This window comes from Ananas comosus, linkage group 11, assembly GCF_001540865.1.
Source record: "Ananas comosus cultivar F153 linkage group 11, ASM154086v1, whole genome shotgun sequence".
NCBI lineage: Eukaryota > Viridiplantae > Streptophyta > Magnoliopsida > Poales > Bromeliaceae > Ananas > Ananas comosus.
In genome coordinates, this window is record NC_033631.1 from 5,416,101 (window position 1) to 5,436,636 (window position 20,536).

The 20,536-nt window shown below is 40.3% G+C and overlaps 1 protein-coding gene and 2 long non-coding RNA genes across 11 annotated transcripts; all 3 read right to left on the reverse strand.

Moving 5' to 3' along the window:
- LOC109717855 (pentatricopeptide repeat-containing protein At5g11310, mitochondrial) lies at positions 327-4,153 on the reverse strand. Of its 5 annotated transcripts, none has more exons than XM_020243795.1 (3): positions 2,009-4,153; positions 921-1,137; positions 327-448 (listed from the first exon to the last, which is right to left on the reverse strand). In XM_020243795.1, the coding sequence occupies exon 1, from the start codon at positions 4,007-4,009 to the stop codon at positions 2,237-2,239; it is 1,773 nt and encodes a 590-aa protein (XP_020099384.1). In that variant the 5' UTR covers positions 4,010-4,153; the 3' UTR covers positions 327-448; positions 921-1,137; positions 2,009-2,236. The 5 variants fall into 5 exon arrangements, with proteins under 5 accessions (XP_020099384.1, XP_020099383.1, XP_020099382.1 ...); XM_020243794.1 differs by lacking the exon at positions 327-448 and adding an exon at positions 517-752; XM_020243793.1 differs by lacking the exon at positions 327-448 and adding an exon at positions 748-837.
- Positions 6,973-8,757, reverse strand: LOC109717562. 3 transcript variants are annotated; one of them, XR_002218210.1, is made up of 4 exons: positions 8,627-8,757; positions 8,425-8,557; positions 7,867-7,973; positions 6,973-7,324 (listed from the first exon to the last, which is right to left on the reverse strand). It is a non-coding gene; the product is annotated as an uncharacterized LOC109717562 (long non-coding RNA). The 3 variants fall into 3 exon arrangements; XR_002218211.1 differs by having other exon boundaries at positions 8,425-8,522; positions 8,650-8,751; XR_002218209.1 differs by having other exon boundaries at positions 8,425-8,522; positions 8,627-8,751.
- Positions 16,054-18,894, reverse strand: LOC109717756. 3 transcript variants are annotated; one of them, XR_002218298.1, is made up of 6 exons: positions 18,684-18,894; positions 18,521-18,604; positions 18,364-18,393; positions 18,198-18,265; positions 17,928-18,051; positions 16,054-16,252 (listed from the first exon to the last, which is right to left on the reverse strand). It is a non-coding gene; the product is annotated as an uncharacterized LOC109717756 (long non-coding RNA). The 3 variants fall into 3 exon arrangements; XR_002218296.1 differs by having other exon boundaries at positions 18,364-18,430; XR_002218297.1 differs by having other exon boundaries at positions 17,928-18,083; positions 18,364-18,430.

Sequence of the window (20,536 nt, forward strand, 5' to 3'; positions counted from 1 at the left end):
GAGATGTTTCTGAGAGCGCGCTTTGACTGGCTTATTTTGAAATGGGCTAATTAAATTTCAAAGCCGAATTGAACCATAGATAAATTAGGCCATTTCCAATCTAAAGCAAAAGGTTCAAAGCCAAATTAAACCATAAATAGATTAGATCATTTCCAATCTAGAGTGCAATGAAAATCAGAATATGATTTTTATAAAATGAATAACAACTATCAAAATAAGAAAATTCTATTTTGGTTTCAGAGTCTAAAATCAGTGAACGAAACAAGTCCACAATAATGTTTTTTTTTGGAAGGTCACGAGACCGTATCCAAGGTGGCTTTACCGTATTGAAATAACAAAGGCAAATTTCATACATACATACGCTTGCTCCATCCTTGAATTACATAGGTACTCCTCGAAAAGTGTGAATATCAAAAGTAGTCTAATTTAGAGAAACTATCATATGAACCTACAATTACACAAAATTTGTGTTCAACAGAAAAAAAAATATATATATATAAAAGACAATGACATTGATACCAAACAAGGTATCAGAATATTGATTTAGTGTTTTAGTTGTAATAGATAAAACAGAAATATGGTTGCCTTCGTATCTTCATAGCAAGTTCCTTAGAATGCATTTAAGCTGTGATTGCATCTAAGCATTGGGACCTGGGAATAGGTGTATAACTTTCAACTATGAGCAAATTCTGCAAGCAACAACTCTGGATTGTTTAAAGCATCTCCTTACGCAGACATATTTACTCCGGCTTCTGTTGATACTTGATAGTAACAATGTCTGAACCCACACTAGATTCTAACCATGCTAACTAAACCAATGGACTAGATATAAAGCACCTATATTCATGATGTGCAATCAGATAAGAAAGAACAAAGAAAAAAAGAAAGTCCAGGTATAACCATCACACAAGAGAGCTTACCTGATTCGCCCACTACTGGGCTACAACCGCAGGCGTAGAAAATAAATAGCATACAACATCCAAATAAGGAAAACCCTATTTCCTTGAAGCCCCTTCCAATCTTGTGAATTAGGCCTCGAAAACTTCGGGAACGCCTCCAATCACCATTGCAAGTATTGAACTAAGCAAGAAGACAAAGAAAGCAGACCTTCCCAAACCTTCTCTTCACCTCTCTTCTCTATCACAAACAACAAAAAAAGAGATCTTATAAGAGAAGTTAAGCCCTTCAAATTATACATGAGAAGTCCTCTCATGATAGAACCTATTAGCCCAATTCCGCTAATGGGACTGAGTGTGCCAAGTTTGGCTTTGGTTTGGCTTACGTATAATTTTCTAATCGAACCAAAATGATTACACTAGTCTTATTATTTACGAATAAAAAAAATGACATAGTCAACAATGAGAGCACCATACGGAATACACAACAATGAAAAATGACCACCATAAGTGACAAATGATGAACGTTTTATGTAAACCCTTTTGATGAAAAGTATGTAGATTGCTTCTAGACTGTGGAAAGAGTTGCGTTACTTGAGATTAAACATGCAGAAAGTTTAATAGTGTTGGAAAGTTGGCGCTAACCACAATTGCAAAAGTTTGAGCTATTATAAAGGGGTTAACCAATTCACTTAAGGCATACAGACGCAGTACAAATGGATCCCGATTTTGACTTGAAGTAGCCACAAGGAAAAGAGCATTGCAAGAAAGTTTTCTCAGGTATAACTTGAGCTGTGTGTTTCTGCATACAGAATCAGCTTATAACTCAGCTGAAAGATACATGTAAAATGAAAGCTAGGTTCAGTTGGCCTGCTCCCCCAGCAACGCTCTAGCATGGCGCCTACGCCATGGGCTCGAGCAACATTGGATATGTCAAAAATATAAGCGAGGAGTGCGAGCATAAAAAGAGAATACTAACTCAAACCCTAGTTGGCTTCCTATTCACTCTAAGACAATGAACCTCCAGAGACAACCATAGCTCTTTAAATGTTTAAAATTACTATTATGAAACATACACATGAAACGGTAAACTGGTACAAGTAATAAATTACCTTGTGAAGTTGTAAAAGCATCCCTTTTTTTACTTCAAAAGAATGAAGGAGCTCCTCTTGATCCACAAAAGAAATGAAACAATCAACTGCTTCAATCTTCCCTAAAGAATATACGAAGATACTTCATATGCAGTTTAGTTGGGAAGTATAACCAAAAATGAACACAACAGGTCACCAACACAATTCGTAGCCTCAGCCAGCCGAAGGAGCTCAAGCTAAGTCTCATCGCTAGTCACTTTGCACTGCATATACTCTTCTTCTAATATCTGCTACCAATCTATTTGCACTCTCAAGTGCACTCTCTGTAGAGCTCTTTAGTCTACTCAATTCCTTCGGATCATTACACTCCTTCAAAGCATCAGACATAGCTTGGGCCTTGTTTATAATGGACTTCCTCAACTTGACAGTCTCATCCCCTTCTTTATCCCTGTAAGAACCCGGCAATTTAGTAGAATGCGGGACAGAATGCATGAGATCGCTCAGCTTCTTTTCCAACCGGGGCATCCCCAACCTCTTCAATTCTTTCATGAGCATCCGATACGTAATGTACTGAGGAACAATTCCCCGCTTAAACATTTCCCCAAACTCCTCACAGGCATCTTCAAACCGGCGCGTCCGGCAGAGCAAATGCACCAACATGGTGCTCGTGGCCAGGTCGGATGCAAACCCACTTCTGTTCATCTCTTTTATCATCTGCACAGCCAAGTCTAGCTTATCATTCTCGCAGAACATTTTGATCAGAAGCTGGAAGGTGAGCTGATCCGGGGCATACCCAGACCGGACCATCTTCGTGTACAGGTTCATGCCCTCTTCGATCCTCCCGAACTTGGCAAAGAACCTGAAGAAGTAATTATACGTGGTAGCGGTCGGAAGAATGCCCCTCCCGATCATCGACTTGATCATCTTGCTGGCCCCCGCGAGATCACCACTCTTGCAGAACCCTTTGATGAGGGAATTATAAGTGGAGATGTCGGGGGATACGCCGTAGAGGGGAAATTTCTCGAGCATGCTGAGGGCATCTGCAAACCGCCGGGCCTCCGCGAGGGAATCGACGATGGGATTGCAGGTGAGCAGATTGGGCTCGATACCGGCGGCTTTCATCTCGTCGAGGAGGGCGGCGGCCTGGTCAGGGCGGCGCGCGCGGCAGAGGCCCTCGATGAGGGTGCCGTAGGTGACGACGGTGGGGCGCACGCCGTCGCGGCGCATCTCGCCCCAGAGCCGCTCGGCCTTCTTGAGGCGGCGCGCGCGGAACCAGCCGTGGAGGAGGACGTTGTAGACGCGGACGGAGGGGGGGGACCAGGTGCCGTCCTCGCAGCGGCGGCGGCGGACGAGGTCGGCGGCGGCGCGCGGGTGGCCCTCCTTGCAGAGGGCGTCGATGAGGAGGTCGAAGGGGCAGGAGCAGTCAGCGTGGGGGGCGGCGAGGGATTCGGGGTGGCGGAGGAGGAAGCGGAAGGTGCGGACGGCGGCGGAGGGGGAGCCGGCGCGGGCGTAGCGGCGGAGGAGGGGGGCGAAGGCGGGGAGCGGGGAGGGGCGGGAGAGGAGGAGCGACCAGGCGGAGTTGAAGGAGCGGGAGCGGGCGAGGAGGTCGACGAGGGAGGCCAGGAGGTGGGCGGGGAGGTGGGGGCGGGCCCAGAGGGAGAAGGAGAGGAGGGAGGCGGCGGGGAGGGAGGAAAGAGAAGAGGCAGGAGAGTCGAGGAGGGAGGCGACGAGGGAAGGGGTGGGAGATACGCCGCAGTGGCGGAGGGCGGAGGATACGGCGGAGGGGTCGGTGCTGCGCAGCAGGTGGAGGATGGTGTTGGCAGAGTCGGCGGCGGCGGGATCGCTGTATGCGCCGGGCTCTAGGGGTGGAGTGAAAAGGCAGGACGACGACGACGACGACGACGACGACGAGGTGTTGTTGAAGAAGCGAGAGGGAAGACAGAAATGGTAGTAGGGACTTGTTCGGGGTGGGCGCAGGTGAGGGAGGCGGAGGGCTCGGGAGAGGGGGTGGTTACAGAACATTTCAGCAGCATCATTTCAGTAATGTCATTCGGAGCAGGATGTTGGGTCGAAGGAAAGAGATTATCCGAGCGGGAAGGAGGAGGAGCAGGTTCGGTTCTGGTTAGCACTGAGCGAGAGGAGAATCTGACCGATCCGTCTCGTAACACTTTGTTTGAAACCAGAGGCGATCCGATCCGGATATCCGAACACCGTACATTCAAGGTTCGTGGGTTTGATTGTGGTCATGTTTTTTTTCGTTTTTATTCCTTCTGGTGAAGGCCCGCGCTTCGCACCGAAAAATTTACGTAATTTTTAAAATTTTTTGAACAGGTTATTCAACATTATTTACCAAAATTGGTTTTAATATTTAAGCAAAACCGATCATTTGCATAAGCGAAGAGTGAAGGAATCACATGTATAATCTGGATCATAAGTAGCTAAAAGTCTATCAAGAATGTAGAGAAAAAAATAATAAATTGAGCTTCATGTAAATAGCAGAAAGATGAACCTTCGTTGTATAGGTTAAAACATGCATAGAGAAATCTAAAAAAATATACAGGTAGAACAATCAAAAAGTACTGAACAATATAAATAGAAAGCAGGAAAAATAACACAAAAAACTAAGATTCAACTTTAAAAAAACATAATGAAGGAAAAAAAATCATGAAGTGCTAATCTCTGTGAATCTAATAAAAGATACTCCATAACAAGCTGAAAGAAAGTTCAGAGCTAACAGTAACATTCTTTATAATAAACAGTTTTAGCCGTATAACTGACCGTCCCTAGCGCAAGTGGTAAAAGGGCTTGATGGTTGGTACCCGAGACCCAAATTCGAATCCTAGTTGATTGACATTTCTAGATAAATTTATTTCTAAACAAAATAAACGAAGCGGGTAGCATGCTACCTTTCTCTAAAAAAAAACAGTTTTAGCCGTATAGGGAATACAATCTATAATTTCAGGGAGTTACAAAGTCACCAAATTGAAGGGATAAAGATGCTAGCACTTCAATTCAAATATGAGATGATTGCAACAGGTTCTTCGCATAAGAGAAAGAAAGTGGTCGAGATTGTTACACATGTAAGGATCAAAACTTAGCTGTAAATACCATCAAGTTTTGATTAAATGCAAGTGGCCTCTAGATATAACGAAGGAATCAACTTAAAAAATGGAGGCAAGATATTTATTTGCTCCTACAACAGTTTAGTAAGTAGAAAGTTTGAAGATTTATACACAGGTAAAACCTAACATACCTTTCTTCTTCAGAACCAAATATACCCTATTGTAAATAATCATCAACCTTTAAACAAACATAGGCTCTGACCCTTATAGTACAATTAAGATTTCGGAGACCTGAATTCTGAACTCAGGATTCTGCTAGGCAATTTAGAATTTAGCTAGGCAATCCAGAGAAGGCATACAAAAGGAGTTCTATGAAATTTCCATGTAGCAGAATTCAGCTAGATAATTCAGAATCTAGCTAGCTAACTTAGATTCCAAATAAATGAAGCATACAGTTATAGTAAAAGATGGGAACTTGTCTTCCATGTTATAAAATTCTCAGTAAGAATTCGATGCTAATGTTGACAGTCAAAATCAAGGCACATAAGGAAAAATCTTAGGGGAAAAATGGGACCAAAATTATTTAATTCTCAAATTCATACCTTATCAGCACGAAGCTTCCACAATGTTAATCTTTCCAACACATAGCGAAAGAATCAGTAAATATCAAGCAATAGCATCCATATAATATAGCTAATTTGGTTAGCTTAAATACATTTCGAAGGAAATCGATTTGCAGGGAAAGCAGTCAAAAATTGATAGAGGAGGCATCCATTTACCGCACAATCTTAGAAAAATGAGCTAATTGATACCAGTGAAATTAATCAAAATCCCACGAAAAAAAAAAATTAAAAAAAAGTAAACAAATCCAATGAGGATAATTTTTTTTAACAAACAGCTGAAGAATTCATACAAAGCATATAAAAAACTCAATTCGATACCTGAAAAATGGAATTCTCCATTAAGGATATACGGAGATTAAATATACTACCTTGAAACAGGAAGGGAATTTGCATAAGAGTGCATGCAAAACCTACACCTTTTGCAAATACCAATAATCACAAATTCAGAAAGGCTGCAGCTGTAAGCGACGATTTAGAATTCGGAATTTAGATTTCTAAATTCTGATTTTCATTTTTTTATATATAATTCTAACCTTTGAGAATCTAGAAATTTGAATTCCGGAACACTCATGTTATAATTCAGTATTTTGTATTCGGATCTTTCATATACATCAAATATCTTGATGCGATTCAAATCAGATTTCTCAATTTGAAACTTTTATACACAGCAAATAGCTTGATGCAATTCTAAATTCCAAATTCTCAATTCCGAATCTAGAATTCACTTAGATAAGTCGGAATTCATGTAGACAATTCAGAATTCAAGTAGACAATTCAAAATTCCACGAAGAATATAGGAAAAATAAATATTCTTTGCTCAGACTCTCCCAGTTATCAAATATTATTACTTTAGAACAAAAGCCTGCTTGGTTAGTAACGTTAACTGCATAAAAAACCCACATGCATACCGAAAGTATCTGGAGTACAAATAAAAGCGGCTGGTTGCCAAAAAAAAAAAAAAAAAAAAAAAAAAAAAAAAGGGAAATAGACCAAAAAAAATCAGAATATTTTCCCTGCCATGCAAATTGTGTTACTTCTAAAATGCCAAAACACTAAACGCCTAATAGGGGCATTGTCGAGTTAATTGAAATTTTTTTTCATGATAGCCTACCATGCAAATTGTGCTACTTTCAAAATGCCAAAACACTAAACACGTATTCACCTTTTTTATAAGTATTGCCGAGGAAATTGAAACCCAAACTGAGAACCCTAATAAGAGAATAGTGTTGGGAAGAAGCAAAGAATTCTCACAAATTTAAAAATATCCAAACTTGAATATAAGAAGAGAAAAATCTGAAAAGTTGAAAGCATCTAGCAGGTAAATATGTTGATATGCAACTGTTCACTATGCAGAAATTATCAGTGTCCTAGTATCTAATCTAGTTTTAACATCCATAAAGCAAGAACTCCAAATCAGTTACTCCAAATAGAACATAAACAAACAGTAAATACACTTTTCATCAAAAATTGATTCCACTCCTATGAAGCTGCAATTAATTAGATTCTTACCTTAATGTTGTAAGGAACGGCCATTGCTGTAAGCTTTCCAAGAATTTCCAGAGAAACAAAAGCACAGATGAGCCAATATATCAACTTGAGATTGTATCGAGTCTTTAGTAAAATAAGTAATAGCGGCAGAGTAGAAGAAAAGGCTGAGAAATAAAAAATGTCATTGGCATTTAGTTCTAATGCACACGTCTAAGAACACCTTCTAGTAACAAAAGTTATTCAATATAAATGCAAACCAAGATACTGATTCAACGCAAGAAATATGAGTAAATTCATTGGCAAGAAACTTTGTTGTTAATGTGACCACAATTTCATCCTAGGATATTATATGACTAAGAATGGGAAATAATCAAGTAATAAATGCCAAAGATGAGCAAATCCATTTCTATCACCCTTACATAGTATTACTATCTAAGATCAATTTTCCAAGGGGCTACACCAAACCTTCTCTTTACAACCCCTCAAAAAGCAAATGTGCTAAGCTATTATCAGTTTATCACTATCATCTAAAGATTCAATCAAGGATCAGAGGTTTTAAAGAAAATAAACAGTATCAGAGCTTGCTGTTGACAATGGGAAAAGATGGCATAGCATTTACATGGATATTAGTTCATTTGCAAAACTTCCAGATGATGCAATAACCCAAAACTTGAAAATTTCATAAGCCAAAATTTAGAGCACTAACCTTCAACTCTCTCTTGCGATCGATCACAAAGTCTGTATTTGGGCCATAAAGCCGAATATTCAAAACAGAATCAGCAGCACTGTCTTCTCTCACAGATACTTTCAGCACTAAAGAAATGAAGACCAAATGTCGTTAATTAGGTTTCGCACTATTAAGTGAACAATATTCACATTAAAATCAAACAAAAGGTCCGATATCCAAATTTAAATAGATAAAAGCCCATTGCTGAGCTCACTGTCCTATCAAAAAATACAGATTTTTGCATCCCAAATGAGCAATCAAAGGGTAAAACAAAGAACATATCGAAGCAAAAGTTTAGATCTCATTGAAGTCTAAATTATAATTTCCAACTAAAACATCCTAGAAGTTCAAAAAATAATAGATAAAAACCCATTACTAAGTTCTATGATCTAAAAAATGTAAATTTTTCGCATCCAAAAGCAAGAAATCAAAGCAGGAAAACACTATATTAAAGTAAAAACGTAGATCAAACCAGACTAAGATGAAAGGAAGGGTGCTTTGGGGATTGGAGAGAAAATAAAAATTGAGAATTTTTACCCTGAAGTGAAGGGTTTTGAGGATAGGACTTCGTCTACGGTTTTAAGGTTGAATTCGTTTCAGCGGCGCATAGGACTTACTTCTGAGTTGCTCCATTCCTGCAGGTTAACATCGAAAACTTCTAAAAGCTTGCCTACAGAGGGAGAGAAATAGATAAAGAGTTTGGGTGCGAGTGTTAGTAGGTCCATTCGGCAGGAAGAACCAGTTCGAGGGGAGGAGGCTGACACGGCATCATCCGCTGCTGCTTCTTCCCCACCACCACTGCTGCATGCTTTGCGCTCTGCACCTGCTGCGGATACTCACATCCTCCTCTCACACCCTCTCCGATGCCCAGGGCAGCTCGGCATTTCGTCGAACAGGGCGCGGGCACCAAGGAGAAATCATTGGGGCTCGCGAGAAGGAGGTCGAAGAGGGTGCCAGGGAGAGGGCGCGGTGCAGGCGATATATATATATATATATATAACAAAAAAAGAGAGAGAGAGAGAGGGAAAAAAAAACCGCTGCTCCCTCCCGTACCGGATCGCGCTCGTGCCTGCTCGGACCGGCGCGGCGCCACGCGCCGGGCGCCTGCTCGCGCCCCTGCGCGACCCGCGCCCGCACGCGCACCGGCCCCAGCCTCCACCCTCGGCTCCCGCAGCGCCCCGCTCCACGCTGCTCGCGCGCCGATCCCGGAGAGAGAGCAGCGCAAAAAAGAGGGCGGAGGAGAGGAGGGAGAAGAGAGAGAGAGCCTGGATGGAGGAATGAGAGAGCGGGGGGCGCGCGCACCGCCGGCGCGGGGGTTACCACCGCACCGTGTGGGAGAGAGAGGAGAAGACGAGAGGCGGGAGGGAGGGAGGGTCTGGGGAGAGAGAGAGAGAAGGGGGGGCTGGGGTGGAGAGGAGAGGGAGAGAGAGAGTGGAGAGAGAGACCGGGGTTGGGGCCTGCCATATTGGCAGGCCCCCCCTCTGTCTGCTCTCTCTCTCCCACTGTGCTCTCTCTCTCTCTCTCTCTCTCTCTCTCTCTCGCCCGCGCGCAGGCCCCCACGCCTCGCGCTCTCTCTCTCTCTTTCTCTGTTCCTCTTTTTCTCTCGAGCGCCGAGGATTCGCCACGTAAGCCACATTAGAATTGGGCTTTTAATATATGTATAGATTTTGGCAAAGGTCTACTCCGAAAAAAAGTATCCATCCATTTTATAATTTGATAAAAAAAAAGTTATTTTATAAAAATATTAATTTCATACATATCTCTACGAATATAGTGAATTGTAAATATATTTCTACAAAGTTCAAGTTTCATACATTGTCCATATAAAAATCCTAATATTTTCAAATATGTTCCCCACCGTTAGAATCCGTCAGAAAATCATAAGTTAAATACTTAACCGTAGTTAGTTAATAAGGTGAATTGACCTTTTTACCTCTCTTCAATTAACAGTTGGAACTTTTGGAGGGATATATTTGTGACGACAAAAACAAAAGGTTAATTTACTTATAAAATAGATAGAGCTTTAATAGTAATAAATCAGATAGACATATTTGAAAATGTTAAAATTTTTGTAGAGATAATATATGAAGGTTGAATTTTATAGAGATATATTTGTAATTCATTATGTTTGCAGGTATCTGCATGAAATTAACCTTTTATAAAATTTTATAGATTTGATCCAAATTTTTAATAAATTAATCAAAATATTTGTATTCCTTTTTCTCTTCTTTTTCGTCTCATTCATTTTTTCTCCTCCTGGTCATTTTCCTTGTCTCCATAATTTCTTAGTCTCTCTCCTCCCACGACCTCTCCTTTCTCCTCATTCCCAACTGCCTCTACGTCGACACCGCACTTCGTTTCTTACCTCGCTCCTACCTTCGTCGATGCTACCTTGAATATGGCAATATTGCGAAGGTAAGTCTACGTCGGTTGGCATAGCGGTGGATGGCAACAATGACAAGGGTGTCGTAGGATTTGAGGTCAACGGGGAGGGGGAGATCACGTCGAGGCGGTAGCTGAGGCAGTGGACAAGCTAAGAGGTACGGTAGCAAAAAAGAATGCAGAAAATGAAAGAAAAAGAATAAGAAAGAATAAAAAAAAAAAGAATAATATTTTTCTTCTCATGAGAGGTCATCATGTATTATGGTCAATAGAGGAAAGTCCAAAATTAAAGTTGATAAGAAGAAGAAAAAGACGAAGTTGCGCTGTTTAAATCTAAGTTGCACTATTTGAGACTAAGTTGCACTATTAAAAATATTTGAGACTAAGTTGTACCATATAAAATAAAGTTACATTATTTGAGACTAAGTTGCACTGTTTGAGACTTAATGTAGCACACTGGACCTGTGCAAATTGCGAGGTTCGAGTGTTTGACTTGGGTTCCGAGCTTTTCCACACTTGGTGGAAGGTCGTGGAAGGTGTTCCGACTTGAAAAGCTCGAAAAATCTGAGTTCTGGCAGTCCTGAGAGTTTTTACTCTCGGGGACCGGTCCCTGAAGGGAGAGACCTGTCCCATTGGGCTGAGGTCGTGGCAGACCCTGAGGCAACCGGTCCCTGACGGATGAGACCGGTCCCCGAACGCATTTTCGCGTGGAGAGACCAGTCCCATGTGGGGAGAGACCGATTCCCGAGAGCATGTTTTTTGGGATGGACTTGAGAGACCGGTCCCAGGCAGGGAGAGACCGGTCCCTCTGGGCGAAATTTGCCCAGACCCGGGCAGTGTGCAGAGTTGATTGTTGAGGGGCTTATCAGGATTTTGTTACATGAGAGGGTGTGAGGAAGTGAATTCTCGAAATACGAGGATTTGACTTCATCCCGAATCGACCAAGGGTCGTGCTGGTGTACTTTGGAAAGGCCAAAGATATTAAAATCACCAAAAGTGCATTGGAAACGAGTCCACGAGAGCAAATAGTGCGAAATCNTGTTTAGCCTTGGGCGGACAGGCGAGGTGCTGTCCGTTCGGCGTCTGTTCGACGCGCCCGAACCGGACCAAATTGGTAGCGGCCTCGGGGCGTGACAGAGGGCTTTTAGGCCATTTCTCTTCTCTCTTTCTCTCACTTCTCACCCTCTCACACCCTCTAAAGAGAGAAGAAGGAGGAGGAGAAGAAGGAGAAGAGGAGAAGCTTGCTTGAGGGAGCTTGGAGACTTTGGAGCATCAACCCTTTCTCTCATTCTTCCCCATTGGAGGCTTGGAGCTTGCTATTGGAGCTTGGTGGTGGAGCAATCTTCAACCCTAAAGGATTTTGGACTTGGTTTGGAGCTTTCTAGAGGTATGTGGCTACTTTCTTTCCTCTAGATCCTAGTTTTGGAGCTTTTGACTAGATGAAACCCTAGGTTTGGATTTTAGGGTTTATTTTGGAGATTTTTGATTTGAGGACTTTGGGACCCAATTGATGGGTTTAGAACCTTTGTGTAGGTTGGTTTGGAAGGGCTCTAACTCTCATTTGGAGTTTAAGAGAGGATTCCTTCACTTGAGGTGAGTTTCTAGCCCTAGTCTTGAGGTGGTTAATGATCAACCTTATGGTTGTTCGTAAAGTTCGTTTGATCTTTGTTCCTACATCTTTAGAGTGCTAGGAGGCTTGTGGACACCTTCGTTGAAGCAAACAAAGGATCGCGAGAGTTGTGGTGGGTTTGGCTTCTTGAAAATGGGGCAAATGGCCCCTAGGTTTTCTATACTTGTCGTAAAGTCTTTTCGAATGCAAATCCATGCTAAATATGATTTATGTGAATTTTAGAGCACTTAAAATGCATGCATTATGTACAATAAAAATTTCACTCTATATAGTAGAGTTATATGTGTAGACTGCATGCATGTGAAAGGTGTTCACCCTTGCAAGTTGAGAACATGTCTCTTATACTAGAAATGGTTAAATTTATGCATTCATGAACATGATTACCATGCTTGGACTTATTGAACAATAGTGTCATAAAGGGGCACTTGAAACTAGTAAGCTATGAAAATGCAACGCAGAGACATTGTGATAGGCCATTGGACATATACTATATTCCATGTTAGAGAAATGATGACATAGTGATAGGCCTTTGTGATATTCGATACATATTCCATGTTTTAGACATGAGGACATGATACTTGAGACAGACTGATACGCATGCCTGCCTTTGTGCTCATTCGCACATGCTTGTGAGGGTCGCTCCCTACAAGCCAGCACTCCGGAGTTGGCCATCACGATACATATCCGCCATGCGGGATTGGGCGCCGAAGTGGATTGCCGTGGGGGAGGCTCATTCCTAGAGTGGGGATGTTGACTACCACGGGGCCATTAGGCACGGTACAGGCCAGACAGCCTTCGGGTGGGTATTCATGCCAGACAGCCTGCGGGTGGGTCTTATTAGATGTGAACTTTAAACAGTTAAAGTGACTTGTGGACATTGACTAGAATAGTAAACAATGACATCATTACTATTTAAATTGTGGACATTGGGTTGGTGGCATACTCATGCATTTACATGTTGATCACTCTCATGTACATATTTGTAGTAGTTGCTTTATTACTTATGCAAATCCTGCTAAGTAGAGACATCATGGTTGAGTAGTATTCATGGTTATTTATCTATTCTTTACATCGCTTTTACTTATACCCGTACTGACCCTCTTTTGTAGTTTTTGGGCCTAGTGGTGTTTTTCACTGAAGTCAGTAATTGTCCACTGGAAACTATTATTTAATAGTTCTCACGCCCCCTGTTTTGTGGTTTTATTTCAGAGCCTTCGGCACCGGCGGAGGCACGGGATCGCGGCAAGGGTGTCGCCTAGCTAGATCGAGATAGCTACTTTGGGCTTAGGTGGTTATAGTTGAGAGAGAGAGAGAGAGAGAGATTTGAGTACCATGTATAGGGAGACCACCTTTGTATTCAGTTTAGTACTTGTTATGGGATTCTATAGTATTACCTTATGTCTTTACTTTGGATTTTCAGTTTTATGTTTACTCCTTTGTTGTTAGAACTTATTTGTACATTGCTATGATATCTATAGACTTCTTGTTCTGCTGCTATTTCATCGTTTTATTTTAGACGCCTTGTATGTTTTAGACATATGGCGGGTCTGTACACGTGCCGGGCGGGCTTCCGCTGGGTCCCGGGGCGTGACACTTAAGTTGCATTATTTGCGAAAATTGCAACTTCGTCTCAAATAATTTTAATTGGTGCTCTCAAATAGTTTTAAATGGTGCCACTTAAGTCTCAAAAAATATTTCTATTTTATATCATGCAATTTAATTTTAAATACTTTTAAATGGTGCATCTTAGCCTCAAACGGTTCTTGGCATTCTCTTTAGAGGCTACGATATATAGGCTACGATATATAATGGCCGTTCCAAAAGAAGAAAATTATTTTTTTTTATTTTTTATTCTTTCTTCTTCTTTTTCTTTCACCATCTACAATTTTTTACTGTATCGCTATGATGCCCCCTCCCTTGGCCACAGCAGCAAAAGTTGCTCTCGCCCCAAAAGCACTCTCTCCCCGTCGTCCTCAAATCCTATGACACCCTCCAAGCCGTCAACGTCCATGGCTATGCCCTTCGTCGCAACCTCACCTCTACAATCTATGCCATATTCAAGCAAGCATCGGTGAAGTTATGGGCGAGGCAAGAGAGAGAAGTGTAGCATCGATGTAGGGGTGGTGGAGAAAGAGGAGAAGGGAGAGGAAACATAAGGAGAAAGAAATGGCGAGGATAAGGGAGACGAACAAAGAGAAGAAAAAAGAACAAGGGAAAAAAAAAAAGAGAGAAAGAGAATAGCGGTATTTTAGTCAATTTACTAAAAATTTGAGCTAAATATGCAAAATTCAAAAAAGTGGCCTATTTTTGCCAAAACGCAAAATTAGTGGATTCTTTTTATGCAAATTGGCCTGTAGCAAAAATAAATAAGTAAATAAATAACTTGCGTAAAACTGATTAGTAGTATTCCTATTATATATGAATGGTTTAAGAATTGGTCAAACCGGTCTATTTGACAAATTCGAATGTGACCCAGTTCATAAAGCGGTTTGATTCAACCCTTTGAATAGGGTAGGTTGAAAAATCATTTTGAACCATTTGGATTGGCAGTTCAATGATCTAGCAGGTGAATAGGTTCGATTTTAATAAAAAAGGTCCAACTTTGTTGATCAAGTCATATTAAAATCCAACGACATAATATTAATTTAGCTGTTTTTATTTTCGATTAGCATAGATTAGTTTTATAAAAAGTGAAACTTGAAAACTTATGCTACCAAATTTAATTTAAAAATCAGTATGTTATGATTAAGTATGATACAAGAATAATAATATATATTTTGTATAACAAAATATAGAATAATAATTAATATTTATGATATCATGCTCACGTCACTGATTCAATCAGTGGTTGATCGATCTGTTGGTTGAACCAGTGACTCTTGACTAGTAACATTTTAGGGTCGCTCTTCGACCCAATTTTAGAAACAATGCTGTACATTAGGGTTGTTATAGTAGATCTTCTTATTGTGAATTATTGAGTTCGAATATCATCTATATAACTTATAAACTACAAATCCTGAGCGGGTTCGCATGATCTTTGCATCTTGCAGGGAAAGTGAGTCCCACAGTGCCTTTGCATTAATTGCTATGTAACATACATCTACGCCTTCATAGATGCTTTTTGACTCTCCTTGGGTACTTCACTTCATTTTACCTATCATTTCTTCCCCCTATTACCTCCTAGTTTTGCCATTGTTGTTCACTATTTCCTCCTTCGTGGGCGCCAACTTTCTGTCTCTATTATTATTTATCTTCATTAATTTGTTTGGTCGCTCTCGATGTGGGGCGAGGTACAACTGCAACTTCGGGAATATGACACTATATACATACTAAAGCTGTTGTCATGCCACGGGCCCAGCGGAAGCCCGCCGGCAAGTGCACAGACCCGCCGTGTACACCAACAAACACTATGCACACGAGGTGTCTACTAAAATAAGAAATAAACATAGAAGTCCTAACAGGGCTATCAGAGCGAGTATAATAAAATCACTAAAGTTCTATCACGAGAGATCTACAAAAGATACAAAGTATATTCAACTAAATCCAAAAGTCTAACAATAATCGCTAATCCAAAATACATAATATATCTTTTCACCAAGTACAAAAATGAAAGAAGATGTCTGGTCCCTCTAAAATACTCCGTAGGGGCTCTAGCTAGTCGCTAACCCCTTGCCACGATCCCTAGCCACTCCCGATGCGAATGGCTCTAAAACAACAACAAAATAGAGGGCGTGAGAACTATTAAAAATTGTTCCCAGTGGGCAAGTCGCCGACCTCAGCGAAAGTACTCCACTAGGCTAACATAGGCATGCTATAAGGGAAAAAAATAATTTAGCAATACGAAAAGCAAGCAATTAAACATGTTTATATGATACTTATGCTTCTACGACAAGTTTAACTATCAAATATATGATGTTCTAAACTCCCTCTGTCACGCCCTGGATTTCAGCGGAAGCTCACCAGACGCGTGCACAGACCCGCCGTGTACACCACAACTCAAGTATACACCAGGCATCTACAATCACTATAGTAAAAAAATAACATCATAACCAGGTAATCAGAGCAAAACTTAAAAATCCATAAACTTATACAACACATAACCTTNAAAAAAAAAAAAAAAAAAAAAAAAAAAAAAAAAAAAACATTCGATTCAAACAAGGTAATCAGAGAAAAACTTAAAAGTCTAACTTATACAACCCAAAACCTTATTACAATAGATAAGAACAAAGTAAAATTTTACATAATTTTAATATACATCACGGGAATAAGCTACAAGCTACATAACGTCAAAACGGCTCTAGCTAGCCGCGGACCTCTCGCCAGGAACCCTTTCCTTTCCCGCTATGGAAGGATCTGTAAAAACAACAACATAGAGCGTGTGAGAACTATTAAACAATAGTTTCCAGTGGGTAAGCCGCCGAGAGTGGCGAAGTACACCACTAGGTCAACTGTGACATGAGTAACCGGTAATAAATAAGCAAGCAAATGTAGCAGGTATTAAAATAAATCAATCATATTACTTACTCGAAATTCATAAATAACCACAAGTTGTAGGTATCAGTTTAGCATGATAAGTTCTATCATTCATGTTAATTAACAGTTTAACTAGTCATACGTCAAGTGGTATGCAAGATAATTCATTATCCCTGAAATAACTGATGATATTATGTAATTATTCCTACACTAGTAAGAGTGTAACACACTGTCACTAAGTCACAAACTAATCAAGATGTCAACTTTCTCGCTTGTTCATCACTAAGTTCACTTGACCAATGACATAACGTATTCTTGCTACTATATCCATTTAAGGTTAAGGCGACTTTCATAACCGAATCCACAATTGACTTACACAAGGTAAAGTCATAGCCGCGCCGTGCCTCATGGCCCCGTGGTAGTGTACACACCCCACGGCAATCCACTTCGGCGCTCACTTCGTACATAGGCGAGCATCTGTCGCTAAGCCACTCCGGAGTGTTGGGCTTGGGGGGCGCGACCCCCGCAAGCGTGTGCGAAAGAGCGTAATGGCATGCAAGCTGTAATCCAGGGTACAAATATTCCAACGGCATCATATCTCTGACATGGAATCTCGACCCAAGGTCGACACTGTAGTACCCAATCATAAGTCACCATCAATAACTTGTTGACATACATCCACTAATAGCTAGTATAACTTGATAGATTTAAACTTTACATCATACAAGTAATTCTATCAGACTGCACCTGGACACTCACTCATAGTCCTCTCACTACTCCTTACATATAAGGAAAGTGGTTTACTACAGTTATGTTCAATGACTCATGGCACATAATCTATAGTTCAACATCATTCTTTTCTACTTTGTAAATAGGAATAAACAAACACTTCTACTCGATTATACAAGTAAAGTCCCGTATTCCATTTGATACTTTTAAAAGAATAACCTTCGAGTTATATTATGATGCCAATGCCAATTTCTAGTTATTTAACTAGATCGACACCATAACATGAAATTAAACGAGTTTGGTTCAAATGAAGTAGAAGCAATAGTTTAGAATAAATAGAGACAACATTCTATGAAATACTTCTTACCAGATTCATATACAAGTCCTTCGAGGTATTCAATGTAGGCTCAATTTCGGATCTTTAACTAGATCATATTCAAATTCGAAGGTTATACTAGTGTTAACATCATGAATGGAAAAACAGTACCAGCAAGGGAGCACACGCATATAAACACCATCTAAGATATTCTTATAGGTTTCTATGTAATTATATCATAGCTTCCTATGTAAGATAGACTACTAGTCCATGTATACTACATGCTTGCATAATTTCATTTCAAGTAGTCACTCTCTTGTTGTCTAATAGAACCGAATAATACTTTTCCAACTACATAGGAGTTTCCATTAGATCCAATATGAAATGCATAATTAAGCATGCCCAATTCATTCAATTAAGCTATATGCACAAGAATATGCAATAATTCCGACTCCAAATGTCCAAGATAACATAGAGGGAATTCACCCATTTCGGGAAAGTCCGACCCACCGATATACGACGCCTCTTGTCGAGTTCACGCTGATAAGCGATTCGGGTATTCAAGCTACTTAGGTTTACACTTCTCTTCAGGTAAAGGCTCCCAATGCTCAGGTTAAACCAGCTCAAATGTGTCCTGAAATTCAGCTCAACGGCATTTCAATCCTGCTGAAAATTAAGTCTCAAAACGGCATTGAAACTATTACTAAAAGTCTAATTTCGGCAAATTCCTCAATTGTACTAAATTGTAACTTAATTTCCTGTTTTTGTTCAGTTTAATACCTCAAGTTTAGCCCCCAAAAGCTCTCACATATTAGCCGTAGATAATCCGAAGGTCAATCGCAACCTCGCTGCGAACAATTGCCAAAACAGCATCAAAACACTTATCTACTAGATTGAATAATCGGAATCTCACTTAATCCGATTTCTAACTGAAATTTCATCTTACCCCAGGTTGAAACACCTTCTAAACCAGCCCCTAAGGTCACAAATTCAACTCAAATTAATTTAAAAACCTGCTGTAAATAAACATCCCAACACTAGATCACTACTTTGCCAATATCATCATTTTCATCATCGAAATAAAGAAAAAGCTCATTAATTACCTCTAAGGCTTTAAGTCTGATTTTGGGGTGAAGAATTACAGCAAAACCACTCCTCAATTGCTGCTTTAAACCATCTCAAACTAGCTGGTAGCAAGAATCAAGAATCAACATAAAAAAAAACTATAACTAATCTCAAACTAGAGAGAGAAACTAGTTTGTCTACCTCACTAGACTTCAACTCAGCTTCCCTGTGAGTTGGAGTTGCAAAAATACCTCCCCTGCGAGTCCTTTCCACCGTCTCGCAGCCGCTCTAAAGTCCGCAAACCAGCTAGCGCAAAGAACGGCCAAAAAAAGGCGCAAATCGGTGATTCCTACTCAAAGAGAGAATTTCTAGAGAGAGAAAATGAGGGAGGTGCAAGAACACTCGTCTGGTCTCTAGCATCATCCATAGAGCTCCAGGAGTCGTGCTGGGGGAGATAAGATAAGTATAAGATGTGAAATTACCGAAATAGCCTTACTGCCACGTATCTGCCATTGTGTACCGGTACACGATGATGGCTGTACCGGTACACAATGCAGAATTTCGCCAGAAATGCACTTTCTTGCTTCCGACCGTTCAATCACTTCTCTAACTTGTCCAAAACCTTGTCTAAGCCCTTTAGAAGATGTAGGGTAGTTCCATTTATCATTCCCCACATTCAAACTTCGTAATTAACCAAATTTAGAGCATCACAATAGAATAATACATTTGCAATGCACTTTTCCATTTCCAGTTATCTGCTTGCTCCAGTAATGTGCTGAAGCCTCTCACCAGTCCTTCAAAAGTTATGTAAGAGTTCCAATCACTATTCCAACCCTCAGATTTGCAGTTTGCCGAAGTTCAGGGTATTACATTCACCCCTCCTAAAAGGAGGTTTCGTCCGCGAAACTAGAACGGGATCCTCATTCACTATCAGCTAAAAAGAACGGGAAATACCTTCCATCTTTGTTCATGAGTTCGTATCACATTCTCACAATAAAAAGTTCTTCTTTCATCCATGAAATCCATGATTTTAATGGATGAAGTTCCATTTCAGCTTTTCCAATGATTCGAGGATAAAACCCAACTCTTCTCATCATGCTCATATGAAGGGGGGGTTCCCATGATACTTATCATTCATTTGATAAGAAGAATTCCAATGGTACCATTCTTGTAGTTACACTTGGTACATGTCTCGAGTGCCAAAGAATTATCTGATATTGATAAAGAACAATGGAATTCTCAATTATCAGCTTATTCCTAAAAGTCAAAAGTCTTTAAGGGATTGGGCAATTCTATGCCGAGATGGAAGTCATCTTTTACTATAATTTGCTCAATCAGTCCCTCCACTCTTCACAAGATCTATTGCCTTTATAAATTGCCTTTATAAATGAAATTCATTTCTTATTTTCTCACATAGGTGGAGGCTGAAGCCCGACTTATTCCGTCATGTTTATCTAACTAAAGTGTAATCATTCCTTAACAGGCTTCATAGGTTACCTCTGAGGTACATCTTAGGCTTTCCAAGATGATCATATACCCATGATTAATTTGCATCATCCACTAGTTACAACTTTTCAGAAATTGTACTCTTGGCGCACTGCTACTCCAGATAAGGAAAGAATCTCCCATATACCTATTCCACAATTATAACTAGCTTACTAATGAACTAGTCATCCCTGGTTGTACCCCTTCAATAACAAATTAAAATTGATTCTCTTTTCCATCAATCTACTAAAGGTGGATTCCAGATTTACTATTCCGCATTGTATCACAATGTCTTAGTGCCATATTTCATTCTACTACTAAGCGATAATCCCAATTTCACATTAATGGATGCTGTCCCATGTCAATACTTAAATTCATACAACTTCCATTAATGTTGCCTCTGCAGCTTTACTATTTTTCTTTATACCAATCATAAAAGAAATCATAACCATTTCGTTATTGAGAGATTTTCCTCATGTACTCTAACTCGATTTCCACTCAATTCTGTTCTGAGAATGTGATACTTAAAGTATTCATTGTTTCAAATCCAATTTAGGCAATAGAAGGGA